Genomic DNA, 12,016 nt, shown 5'->3' on the forward strand with positions numbered 1-12,016 from the left:
AGGGGCGTGATGTCACGGCAGGGAGGGGGCGCGGGAGCCGCCGGGCCGGCGGGGAGGCGGGGGAGGTGTTTTCCAGCTTTAAAAAGGCAGGAGGCAGAGCGCGGCCCTGCGTCAGAGCGAGACTCAGAGGCTCCGAACTCGCCGGCGGAGTCGCCGCGCCAGATCCCAGCGGCCGGGCGCGGGCACCGGGGCGCGGGCAGGGATCGGAGGCACCGCGCAGGTCCCAGGGCCGAGGCCGGGCCCTGCCACGCGCGCACACGCCCCTCGATGACTTTCCTCCGGGGCGCGCGGCGCTGAGCCCGGGGCGAGGGCTGCCTTCCCGGAGACCCGACCCGGGCGGCGCGGGGCGCCCGCTCCTCCCGTGCCTCCGCCCGCTGCTCCGCTCCCCGCCGCCGCCGCGCGGATGCCAAGCACCAGCTTTCCAGTCCCTTCCAAGTTTCCACTTGGCCCTGCGGCTGCGGTCTTCGGGAGCGGAGAAACTTTGGGGCCCGCGCCGCGCGCCGGCGGCACCATGAAGTCGGCAGAGGAAGGTAAGCCCCGCGCGGCCGCCGTCCCCGGCCCCCCGCGCCCCCCACGGCCCGGGACGCGCCCCCGCCCCTGCCCCCGTCTCCCGCACGGAGGGGTCCCGGCCCGAGGGCGAGGCCGGCCGGGTCTGTGCGCCCAGGGAGCGGCGCGGCGTGGACCGCGAACGGCGTCCCCCCAGCTCCCGGCAGCCCGGTTCCGAGCGCGCCTTCTGCCAATAGGTGTCTCCTCTGTCCCAGCGCTGAGGGCGCGAGCCGAGGCCGCTGCGGGTCCCGCCGGGGAAGCGGCTCGCAGGCCAGCGATTTGGGGACGGGCGAGGCTGGGCCGTCAGGACCGCAGAGGGCACGTGGGAGGGAGGAAGGGAGGCTTCCTCGGGCGTGAAGGATGCCCCGTGTCTTCCCGAGCGAGGCAGGGCCACCCTCTGGCGCCAAGAGCGCGGTTTGGGGGTTCTGCGCCCCCAACCCCACCCCGAGCTCGTGGCGGCGTCTCCCCCGCGCCGCGCCCCCGAACGCCCCAGGGCCGAGCCCGTCACGCCGGCGCCTGGACCTGCAGGACCAGAAGACCCAAAGCGCGGCCGCGGCGCAGCCCGAATTTAAGCCGTTTTGAAATCCTATAGGCAGGAGTTCCAGCCAGAGAGATGTTTCAGGCGAGTTTGAAAAGGAACCGCCGAGTTTCGAGCTGCTTCTTTATAGTGAAAAAAAGACCGCACAGTGTGGGTCCCTGAAACCTGGCGTCGGGGGCGCTGAGAGCCCCCTGCGGCGCAGCCTCACCTTCCACCCTCCCCCCCACAACTTGGCCGGTCCCCGCCCCACAGCCCTGGCGGTGCCGGGTGGGCTCCTGCAGGTGGCTTTGAAAATACCCTTGGAGAGGTGTGAGCGCCCGAGTTAGGGATTAGGGATTGCAAATGCTAATGGAAATTGGGAGACGCTTTTCCACATTCCTTACCAGCTCTGAAACATTGTATGTAATTTATTTAAAGGGCGCCAGCACACCTGCCAACGTATGCATTTCATAAGGGCAGACGTCCTTCCGAGCGCTGCCGCTTCCTGCGCGACCCTAGTAACTGCGGGGCTTGCTTGAGACCCGGGCTCCAGCAGCTCGGGAGAACTCGCGGGTCTTAGAGTTGAGCACAGGGCCGTGAGCTCCACGGAGGGGATCCGTGTGGTCGGTGCCCTGACGCTTCACGGGACGGGAGGTAGACACCATTTCATCCCAATGTTAGGAAATGTTTACGTGTTTAAACAACATGTTCCGTGTCAGTGTTTTACACAATGTGCTCTTGCTAGTAGTAGAGTTTAAAAAAATTGTTGTTGTTGTTGTTGTTGGAGTTTCGGTTTTAAATCCTGGGACACTTAACGCTGCAGTGTTTATCATCACTCCCTTTAGAAAAGCAGGTCTTGCCAAGTTCAGATCTCTGTACCTGAAGAGCCGGTGGCCGACCTGTAGTAAGGAGCCATTTTCTTTTACACAAGGAAAAAACCCGACGGGGTAGTGGTTATTTTTCGTGTTTCCTACTGAAGAAAATAAGCTCGAAAAGGTCCCTGCTGCAAGGCAGTGCGCCGGGCAGTGACGCCCCGACCGACATGGGTGTATTTCATGAGGGCTGCAGAACTGGGCCAGCCGGAAAGTGTGATCTAGTCCTTGAGACACACAGGCCAGTGGCATGGGGGAACGCGTGGTTTCCACACCGGCCTTCGCCGAGGCACGCGTGGTTTCCACACCGGCCATCACCGAGACCACCGGGGAAAACGCTTAGTCCTTCTGAGTAGGCCCCACGAAGCCACTCTTGGCCCATCTGAGGACCTGGGCGCCTCCCCTGCGTCCGTCGGGTTTCGGGACCATCTGGGTGGACGCTCATTAGGCGTCCTGGTTCCTAAAGGCCCCGGGCTTGCTTCCTCATGGAGAATGCAGAGAAGTACAGGCCTGTAGGTAGCCACCCAGTCAGAAGTCGCTCCAGACAGAATGCCCCACGGGCTGGGACCAAACAAAGCTCACCCTGTTCTCTGCCACTTCACGGCGTTGTTTCCCAGCTCAGATTAGAAAATGGCACGGCGCTGGCACCCCGCTTCATCACACCCAGCGGGGCCTCTGCCTCCGCAGACATCCCCAACCTCTGGGAGGATGCGTCTAAGCAGAAAACAACCCTGGAGCCGCCGGGGGGGGGGGGGGGGGGCGGGGGGCCAGGGGGCTGGCGGGGGGGCAGGGTGACTCCTAGGAGCAGCAGGGGAGCTGCGCCACCGACCCCTTCTCTGGGATGGAGACCAGTGCAGTCCTAGGACAGGGGCGCAGTGAGCCTCCATCCCTGCAGGGCCCGCGGCCTGGGGCCACCAGCAGGCGGGACAGTTTAGCAAAAAGTTTTAGTCTAAACAGATGATAAGGGCTGTCATTTGTGTATAATTTTATGGTGCGAGTAAAAAGGTGGCTGGAGTTTAAAAAAAAATGTACAGGCCGGGCGCCGCGGCTCATGCCTGTAATCCCAGCACTTTGGGAGGCCGAGGCAAGCGGATCACAAGGTCAAGAGATCGAGACCATCGTGGTCAACATGGTGAAACCCCATCTCTACTAAAAATACAAAAATTAGCTGAGCGTGGTGGCAGGTGCCTGTAGTCCCAGCTACTCGGGAGGCCGAGGCAGGAGAATCGCTTGAACCTGGGAGGTCGAGGTTGCAGTGAGCAGAGATTGCACCACTGCACTGCAGCCTGGGTGACAGAGCGAGACTTTGTCTCGAACAAACAAAAAAACCTGTACAATGAAAAGAGAAAAAATGAAACGTTGTGGCTTCTCCACAGAAAACAGAACTTCCACTTGCCCAAGGTCAGCAAAAACAGCAAACTAAAACAAAACAACGCTCCAACATGCATACCAAAATCAGAAGTATTATTAGAAACTAAATCAGGCCACACCGAACGATGGCTAATCACTGCAGAAAACCAGCCAGTGAAAGGGTCTCAGGAGAAGCCCGGGGCCACCTGGGACTGGCGGGTTTCTCGCCTCTGGAAAAGGCAGTGCCAGCGGGGCAGGCCCGAGGGAGCGCTCCGAGGAGCTTTGGGGTTGCCAGCCTTGACACGCGCACCCCTCCACCTGGGCCGACTCCCCTCCGCCCTCAGCCTCCCTCCATCTCCTGCTATTCCAGATATCTGGTGTATGTGGTGCCGAGACCTCGGGGGAAGTTAGGACACGCGGCGGGAGAGGCAGGCCCAGGGCGGCCCCCAGCTAAGCAGCCCGGCCTTCCCGATCCCAGCCCGATCCCAGCCGCACACAAGCTTCGGGCCGCCGGGGATGGGACCCGAACCCTCCTTCCCGCCCCGCTCAAGGAGGTCATCTTTGGAGGTGCCCCTGGAAGGACCGGCGGGTTCCCCGCGGGGCGGGGGCACGCAGGGCGGATGTTTGTAGGCTGGGGACTCGCAGGAGAGGCCGGTGGGTGCCGGGCCCCCCGCAGGGGGTTGCAGGCCGAGGGGCGCGCCATGAACCCAGCGGGAATCCCTGCGCTTCCCGGCGCCGTCGGGCTGAAATCGGGGTTCCCAGCGTTGGCGGCCTCGGGCTGGGACCTCCCCCCTCCCGGGGCTCCGCAGGGCGCGCACGTGGTGCTCGGGGGTCGCCGGTGCAGCCGCTTTCCCGAGGAGGCCCTGATTGAAAACTTGTTTTTTAAAACTTTTTTAAAAATTCGGTCGCCCGGGGCGTAGCCTTAGGGAGCTGGTGCCACTCGTGCCCGGGGGGCGGAACCGTGGGGTCCCGACGCCCCCACCCCCGGGTCGGGAGGAGCCTGCGCCGGACCGGGACCCCCAGGGCACACGAGGCCGGGGACCCCTGGGGTCGCGCGCGCGCGAGGGGGCGGGGAGGACGCGAGCCCTCGGCCTGTGCTCGGCCCAGGGAGTTTATTTAAAACTCGGAAGCCGGCGGCCGCGAGCCGGTTGTTTATGTAAACCCGGAAACGCCCGGGGGCGGGGGCGGGGCGGGACGGGGGGAGGGGCGGGGGTCACGTTACGCGGAGGACGCGCGGGCAGCGCCGGGAGAACCGAACCCCGGGCCGCCGCGACCCCGGCCCCGGCCCGACCCGCCATGACGGGGCTGGAGGACCAGGAGTTCGACTTCGAGTTTCTCTTCGAGTTTAACCAGCGCGACGAGGGCGCCGCTGCGGCCGCCCCAGGTGGGTCCGTCCCGGAGGGCGCGGGGTTGGGTCGGGGTTTGGGGGCGCCCAAGCCCCCTCCGCGTCCTCGTCGCTCCCCCGGGACCCCAGGAGTCCCCGGTGCGCCCGGGGCAGAGGCGCCTGCGGCCGGGGGAGCTGCGGTGCGGGGCGTCCTGGGCTCGGAGCGGGTTCCTCCGAGCGCTCGCGGCGGGGTCCTGGGGGAGAGCGCGGCGCGGACACGGGCGTGGACGGGGTGGTCCCGGACAGAGGGTCGGCGGCGCTGACAGAGGCGCAGAGGCGCCCCAGCTCCCCCAGACACCGTCTCCCCGACCTCCGCCCCGCCCCCTGCCGCCCTCCTCTTCCCCTCCCCCCTTCCTCCGACCTCCCCGCCCCCGCCAACTTTCCTTGGCCCCCTCCCCACAGCCACCCTCCCCCGCCGCAGCCGCCCTCCCCACCCGCCGACCCCCCACACCCCGCAGAGCCCCGTAAACGTCCAGCTTTCAAGTTTTCCCCGAGCTACCATGACCCCAGCCTTTTCTTTCATTTTCTCTTCTCTGTGTCAGAAATAAAGTTTCCAGGTAAACAAACCACAAATAACTCCCCACTTCCGAATAGCAGCGAGTGAGTGGGGTGGGCACCCCTGGGCCTGGGCCCCTCTCCCACTGCCCGGGGTCTCCTCTGTCCAGGTCACCCCAGGCTGGTCCCCGTGCACCCTATCTGTGCCCATCCTGAAGGCCTCGTGTCTGCTTTCCCCCCAACCCCCCTGTGCGGAGGTGAAGCCGGAGGAGCTTGGCAAGCAGGGACCTCCGAGTCTGTAATGAGGGTCATATTTTCCGTATCATTCCCTACTCTCTTTTAAAAAGTCCAACGTCTCGATCATTTTTGAAAATCAGCGCTCCAACCAAACCTGTGCTGCCTGCGGTTCATGACCCTCTGCTCCCCAAACAGTCTTCCCTGCCCGTGCCTGGGTTCTAGGTCCCTGGGGTCAGTGGGAGCCAAGGCCGATGAGGGTGGGAGAGAGCCCCGCCAGAGGCCCTTCCCACCCCGGCTGCCTGTGGTGCTGGCGCCGCTTCCAGAGCTGGTTCCAGTCCTCAGAGCTTGAGCCAGAGCATTTCAGCAGAAGAGTTTTCTACCTGACTGTGCCATGCAGCAGTGTCGCCCCACTCCTGACCTCTCTTTACGGGGTGAAAGTCGGTCCCACGAGAGTGTGGCCACCGGGGTGGCCCCTCTGGGATATGTCGGGGCGGAGGCTTCCACGCCTGTGCAGTCGTCTCGGTCGGGTGGGACCTCCAGGACACTCCCTGGTCGTTCACAGTGTGAATCACTGACCGTGGGCCTGCAACAGGCAGTGCGGCCGGAACCCAGCCCCTACACCCCAGTCAGAGGCGCGGGGGTGCTGCAGGACAGCGTGCAGCCCCAGCCCCTCGGCCCGGGCTGAAGATTTCACTGCTTTGCCTCCTGGAAGGAAGCACAGGGGGCAGTTATCCCCATGGAGCCGGGTCTGCCGGGCCCCCAGGGTGGGCTGTGCCGCACTGGGCGCCGTGTCTGGCTGGGCAGGTGCTCAGCGCATGCCCAGTGACAAGGGCCACTTCCCTGCCTCCGTGCACACGTGACTGCGTAACAGCAGCCGCAGGGGGAGGGCACCGCCGGCATCCTCCTGTGACTGCACAGGTAACCCTAGGCTTATCCGGGAAGATGCACACGAGGCCAGTCTGTGCCCCTTGAGGCCTAGTCTCATAAGGACAACAGTTGTTACACCATTTTGAGGTGGGCAGACTTCCTGGTGGCATCGGATGTGGGGACCCTGGTGAACTTGGGGTCCCTCCTGACCCAGAAGCAGGTGGCCTCCCAGGTGGGTTCAGGACACAGTCCTCCCCAGCACCCACCGGGCTCATTCCCCCCAAATGCTCCTTGAGCAGAACAAGTGAAGCTGTGACCCTCACCCTCACCAGCACCCTGGGCCCTCTGGAGCTGCACTCTTCCCTGAGAACCCCGCAGAGCTGAGCTGCTGGCTCTCCAGGCTGCTTGTGAAACCTCTCTGCTGGGTCCTTGCCCCTCCAGAGACCACTGTGGTTTTGGGCTTTAGGAGTGGGGGCTCCGAGCAGGAGAGGCCAGAGCTGAGAAGAGCCCCTTCCTCCTTTTATGGTGTCAAGAAGTTGCTGGAAAAGGTTCTTTATGTATCACATACGTTAAGTGTACATATTATGTTTTCCTGTGAGACACCCGTGCTGTTTTCTCCTTTCTTTTTATTACCATTATTACTGCATTTTGATGATTAATTATTCAATGATGTTAATTATTTATATCACATTGTTAAATGATTACATTGACTCTCCAGCCTTTAACAAGTGATAGAAACTACTTCACGTTATTTCTGGGATGAGCCTGGATATAAATGAATAAATGAATAAGTCTGAGATCAATTGCAAAGCAAGGCAAACTGGGTTTTATAGATTAGCTTAGCACAGAAAGTCAAGCTTTGTTGTAAAGGACGTGGCCAGCCCTGAGCCCAAGAGGCAGTCTGTCAGCCGGACCCCCCGAGAAGGGGCTATACGTCCTGGCAGAGCTGAGGTCAGTGTACCAGGGTCGAGAGCTGCATCCGCAGGGCGGTTGTGTATGGCCGGGAGCCTGGCCCACACCGCTGTGGCCCCCACCCCTTCCATCTCGCTGGACTTAGGTCTTCACGGGGCACTTTGAGGGAGGGGCTGTGCCTTGTTCTTTATTTCGCAAGTGCTCGGCAGGTGCGAAGAATAGATGCTCAATAACCATTTGTTGGGACAATGAAAAGAGAATGTTGTAAATAATTTCCCAGGCGGGATGGGAGTGGTGTTTGGGCTTCCAGGGTCTGGCTCCTCGCTGTGTCCACCCAGGAGCAGGCCCCGGGCTTCCCTCTGCAGAGAGGAGGCCCCGCTCCCTTCTGGGGCTCAGGAAATAGCTGCTTCGCTGTCAGCTGGGAGGCGGGCGTGCCCTGCTTCCCGCCCCAGGGCTCCTGTTTTCTAAGTTATTTTGGCCAGCCGGGCTGCTGCCAGCACGGTCGCCGTGGCAACTCGGAGGAAATTGGCCAAGGCCTCTATGTTTGGGCTGGAGCCTCCCTGGCAGTCAGGGCCACCCTCCGAACCTCTGTGTGCCCGGGTCTGCCGCTGGCCTGTGCCCACTGCTGGGGCATTTAATGGTTCCCTGTGGAAAGAGAACATCTTATGCAGAAATGAAGCTTTGGAAGACTTTTATTCTCAAGTCCATTTTCACCAAATAGGATTTATCTTCCCCAAGAGGGCCTGAGGTGCCCTTGGCTGGTCAGGGGCTGCAGCAGGAAACCCGTGGCAGAGACACCTGGTGAGCAGAGAGGTCCCAGGACAGTGCTGAATTAGGAATGCGCTGTTGTTCAGGTTCAGTGTTTTAGGAGAGCGTTCCTGCTATTACCATGCACAGCTCACCCCCTGAGGTTCCAGAGGGGTTTCTGTGGAGGGTGGAGTTATCTGGCAGATTGGAATATTTCAGATCTGTGTTGTGCTTTTCAAAGGAAGATCTTAGCTAGCCATGAACAACTCGGATATTTTTTAATTCCTTGAAAACAGAATTGAAAAAGGATGCTTTACAGTGATGTGTGCGTCTGACCAGGGGGAATATTGCAGCACCTCTGAGGAACGATGTCCCAGGTTGGGCCCCGGGCTGGACGAAGGACCCTTATTAAGGCGTTGGCGTGCGTATTTATGGAACATTAAATACGGTTTGTTTGCGCTGTGATGAGGCCATCCTATTTGCCTTTGTAAATCTTTCTTGCTGGCAGATTGTTGGGGGAACGGTGTCTGGGAAGCTGTTGCTGTCTGTCATGCCACGGGCCTGACCATGTCCTGGTGCCACTGTGAGGCAGCGTTTCCCGGGCCTGCTAAGCACATTGCTTCCAACAGCACGGTCTTGGCGTGGATCGCTCTGCTTCGTTTTATTTCCAGTACATGCACAGTTGTCATCTGGCCTCACCCACAGCAGACTCCGTGGCTGTCTGGAGAGGTGACAGCAGTGCCTGGGGGTCCACCTGCAGTTCAGCCCCAGCACGTGCTGAAGGGGATGTTCCTTAAAATGAGAAATAACATCATCTGTGACGGCCGCCTCTCAGAGTTTGTGAAAGATGAGAGGTCTGGCTGTGGCCGGAGTTGGTGATTCTTGTCAGCAGTGCTGGCCTGATGCGCAAGGCGGAGGTGTGGCTGTCCTGCCCTGCACACAGCGAGTCAGGGAGTGACCATCTGGGAACTGCGTGTTGTGAGGGGCAGGTGCCTGGGGGCTCCGCAGGGCGGGCTCTGCAAGGTTAGAATGCTGCCTGCCCGTAGGGAGCCCTGACCAGAAGTATTTCATGTATTAATTTAATGTCATGCACCAATACAGTTTTTTGTGGTCGTTCAGAAATGAGAAAGGTATGTGGTTCTGCAGTGAATTATTTCTCAGAGTGAGACAGATCACTTTTAACAGCTCTGACATGTGGAACTTGCTGAGGCCAGTGGGACTGGGCCGGCCTGAGAGCTGGTGCTCCCCGCGTGGCCACCTGTGTGTCATGGGGCACCTGATGGCTGAGCAAGCCGGTGAGGATCAGGGGACTCAAAAGTGGGGAGATGGTGCCTTCAGCGGAGGGGCCATGCCGTTACCTTCTGTTCAGGGATTTTGAATGTGCTCTCCATGATCATCGCCTAGAATCCAGCTCTGTCTCCCTGCTCACCTGCACTGTAATTTAATGAACCCTCCTTGGCAAAGAGCCAGGCGCTCCAACACGGTGGCCAGGGAGTGGGGTCACCGAGCTCGGCGGTGGCGTCTGGCGTGACATGAGTCAGCCAAGCAGCTCAGAATCATTAAGAAAGTTACTGGGAATATTTTCCTTTCATGTAAATATGACCCCTTTGAATAGTTAAATAACTCAGATTTGAATATGGTTTAGGTGGGTCATGAAACCAAATTCATTGGGAGCTGGGAGGGAGGGGCTCACAGCCAGGACAGTGGCCCCTGGTGTGTGGGGCTTGGCCTCTGGGGGCAGCTTGACCCCCCCACCTTGCTCTTGTTTTAGGAAGAACAAGGGAACTTTATCCACCACCCGCCCTCCAAGGACCTGGGCAAGGGATCCTAATGAAATTCAGGCATTTGAGCTTTCATTTTGCCATTGTTTGATCAGGGAAAACTCATGCTTAGGTGAGCCCTTTTTGTTTTTTAATAAAAGCTTTATGGTGTTTCTTTGCCTCATTGAATCAGGTTTTATTGCAATACTTTAGTTTAAGTAAAGGCCCCCTGGTGCCCTGGGCGTCTGTGGGCCTCGCTGCATGCACTTCCTGCTCTGGCTGTGGGTGGAGTCTCCTCCTCTTCCTCACTTCCCCTCATGCCCGGGCCCCTGTCACATAAACATCAAGGGCTACAGCCCCAGAGGACTTGCACACAGAGACCTGTGAGGTCCGCCTCCCCTTTCCTGCTCCATTTCATCTAGAACCTTCTGGTGATCTGGCTCTAGTACCCCATGTGACCCAGCTCTGGGCTCTGCCACTGGCTGGGCACCCGTTTCAGGGCTGAGCACTGTGGGAGGGTGAGTGGTAGGGAGGCCCCAAGATTTGCTCTGTTAATTGCTAGGATTTTTAAAAATTCTTCAGAATTACCTTCCTACTAACAAATGGTAGTTCAACTGTGGCATCAGCTGTCTTGGAAATAAATATTCTTTTGATTGGGAAACAGGAAGTGTAGGAATCTGTACATTAATCAACTGCAGTTAAGCCCCCTTTGAGGTCTGGACAGTGAGGGGAAGTGTGTGGAGCAGGTGGGGCCTGAAGAGCCAGTTGAAGGCCACGGATACCTCCAAGAGGAAGTCAGGGTGTGGGAGGGAGGTTGGGCCCCCGTGATCGGATCCCCGCCGCCTTCATGTTCCCTCAGCTCCGCTCCTGTGCTGCCGCGTCTCCTGGAGTTGATGACTGGTTTGAGACGGAAGCTCATTCCTAACGGAATGTTATGTTTCTGCTCCAACAGGCGAAAGGGCTTCTAGACAAATAAGCGGGCCCAGCACTAAGTGTAGGTGTGAGTTCCTGCGCTGGTGTGTATAACGTAGCATTTCTGGCTAAGGAATATCTTTCAGACAACTTTTGGTGAGAATGCAGAGTAGTGAACAGGTGGCTCGGCATGCTGCCTCAGCGGGAACCCCCCAGGAGCTGCAGACCTGTGAACAGGTGGCTCTGTGTGGTGCCCCAATGGGAACCCCCCAGGAGCCGCAGGCCTGCGCTTCACAAAACCCCCTCATTGGTCCCCCACCCCGCCTTCCTTGTGTCCACCGTGGGACCCCCAGACGCAGAGCTAGTCATGGCTCTGTGGGTCTCCTGCAGCACTGTGCGCTGGGCAGACATCAGGGCTGGCCTAGCATGGGCACCCGGGCGTGTGGGGCACCGGGCAGAGGGGGACCTGCCTGTGTGGCCTGTTGTCCAGCGGGTCTGACGCAGCCGGCTCAGGAGCTTTGCACGGGCCACGGAGGGGCCACTGTGACGCCCAGGCGGAGCGCTCAGAGGGCTACCGCTTGCCTGGCCCAGAGCCCCCCAGGTATCACCAGCAGATGGGAGGACTTCAAATTCTCCTTGGAAGCCTCACCTTCTCCAGGAAGCTGCTTTCCAGCTCCATTTTTAGAAAGATGGTCGCCGAAGTTTTAGCATTGGAGCCTGGTGTTTGCCTGAAGTGTCCAGTGAGCATGGAGCGTGGCGTGGAGTATGGGGGGCCCAGTGGATGCCGGTGAACACGGGTGGTCAGTCCCAGCACTGGCGTTTCGCGGCTGGGGCAGCCCCCAGGGATGGTGTGTGTGTCCTGACCAGAGGCCAGGCTGGATGCTGGCATTGGCGTCAGGATGCCCAGCTCCAGCTCCACCCCAGGCCCCGCCTGTGGCTCTGGGAAAAGAAAGACCTCCTTATTGATTGATTTATTGATTTGACAAAGTCTTGCTGTGTCACCCAGGCTGGAGTACAGTAGTGTGATCGCAGCTCACTGCAACCTTCACCTCCCGGGCTCAAGCGATCCTGCTGCCTCAGCCTCCCGAGTAACTGGGACTACAGGCGCGCGCCACCTTGCCTGGCTACTTGTATTTTTTGTAGAGATAGGGTTTCATCATGTTGCCCAGATTGGTCTCGAACTTCTGACCTCAAGTGATCTGCCCCTTCGGCCTCCCAAAGTGCTGGGATTACAGGCGTGAGCTGCCACCGTGCCTGGCCACCTCCTGGATTTATTGACAATTCCTGTTCTCTCTTGGGTGCAGGAGACTGCGTGGCTCCCATCCTCTTGAGGGCATTTCTTTATGATGGGGAAGGCAGGACTGGGGCCTGGCTAGCACCATCCCCAAGGTGCTCAGCCTTAGCTAAGGGGCCCTTC

General features: G+C 59.8%; 1 protein-coding gene and 1 long non-coding RNA gene across 2 annotated transcripts in view; both read left to right on the forward strand.

Annotated features, from left to right (window-relative positions):
* The first annotated feature begins 426 nt into the window (after positions 1-426).
* Positions 427-1,849, forward strand: LOC116271501. The gene is made up of 2 exons (XR_004180122.1): positions 427-530; positions 1,502-1,849. It is a non-coding gene; the product is annotated as an uncharacterized LOC116271501 (long non-coding RNA).
* A 2,632-nt stretch (positions 1,850-4,481) lies between these two features.
* Positions 4,482-12,016, forward strand: part of NFATC1 (nuclear factor of activated T cells 1) — a 117,082-nt gene continuing 109,547 nt past the window's right edge. The window contains exon 1 of the mRNA XM_031658650.1: positions 4,482-4,669. Coding sequence (XP_031514510.1) covers positions 4,582-4,669 — 88 coding nt within the window. The 5' untranslated portion in view covers positions 4,482-4,581. The remainder of the gene's footprint in view (positions 4,670-12,016) is intronic.

This window comes from Papio anubis, chromosome 19, assembly GCF_008728515.1.
Source record: "Papio anubis isolate 15944 chromosome 19, Panubis1.0, whole genome shotgun sequence".
NCBI lineage: Eukaryota > Metazoa > Chordata > Mammalia > Primates > Cercopithecidae > Papio > Papio anubis.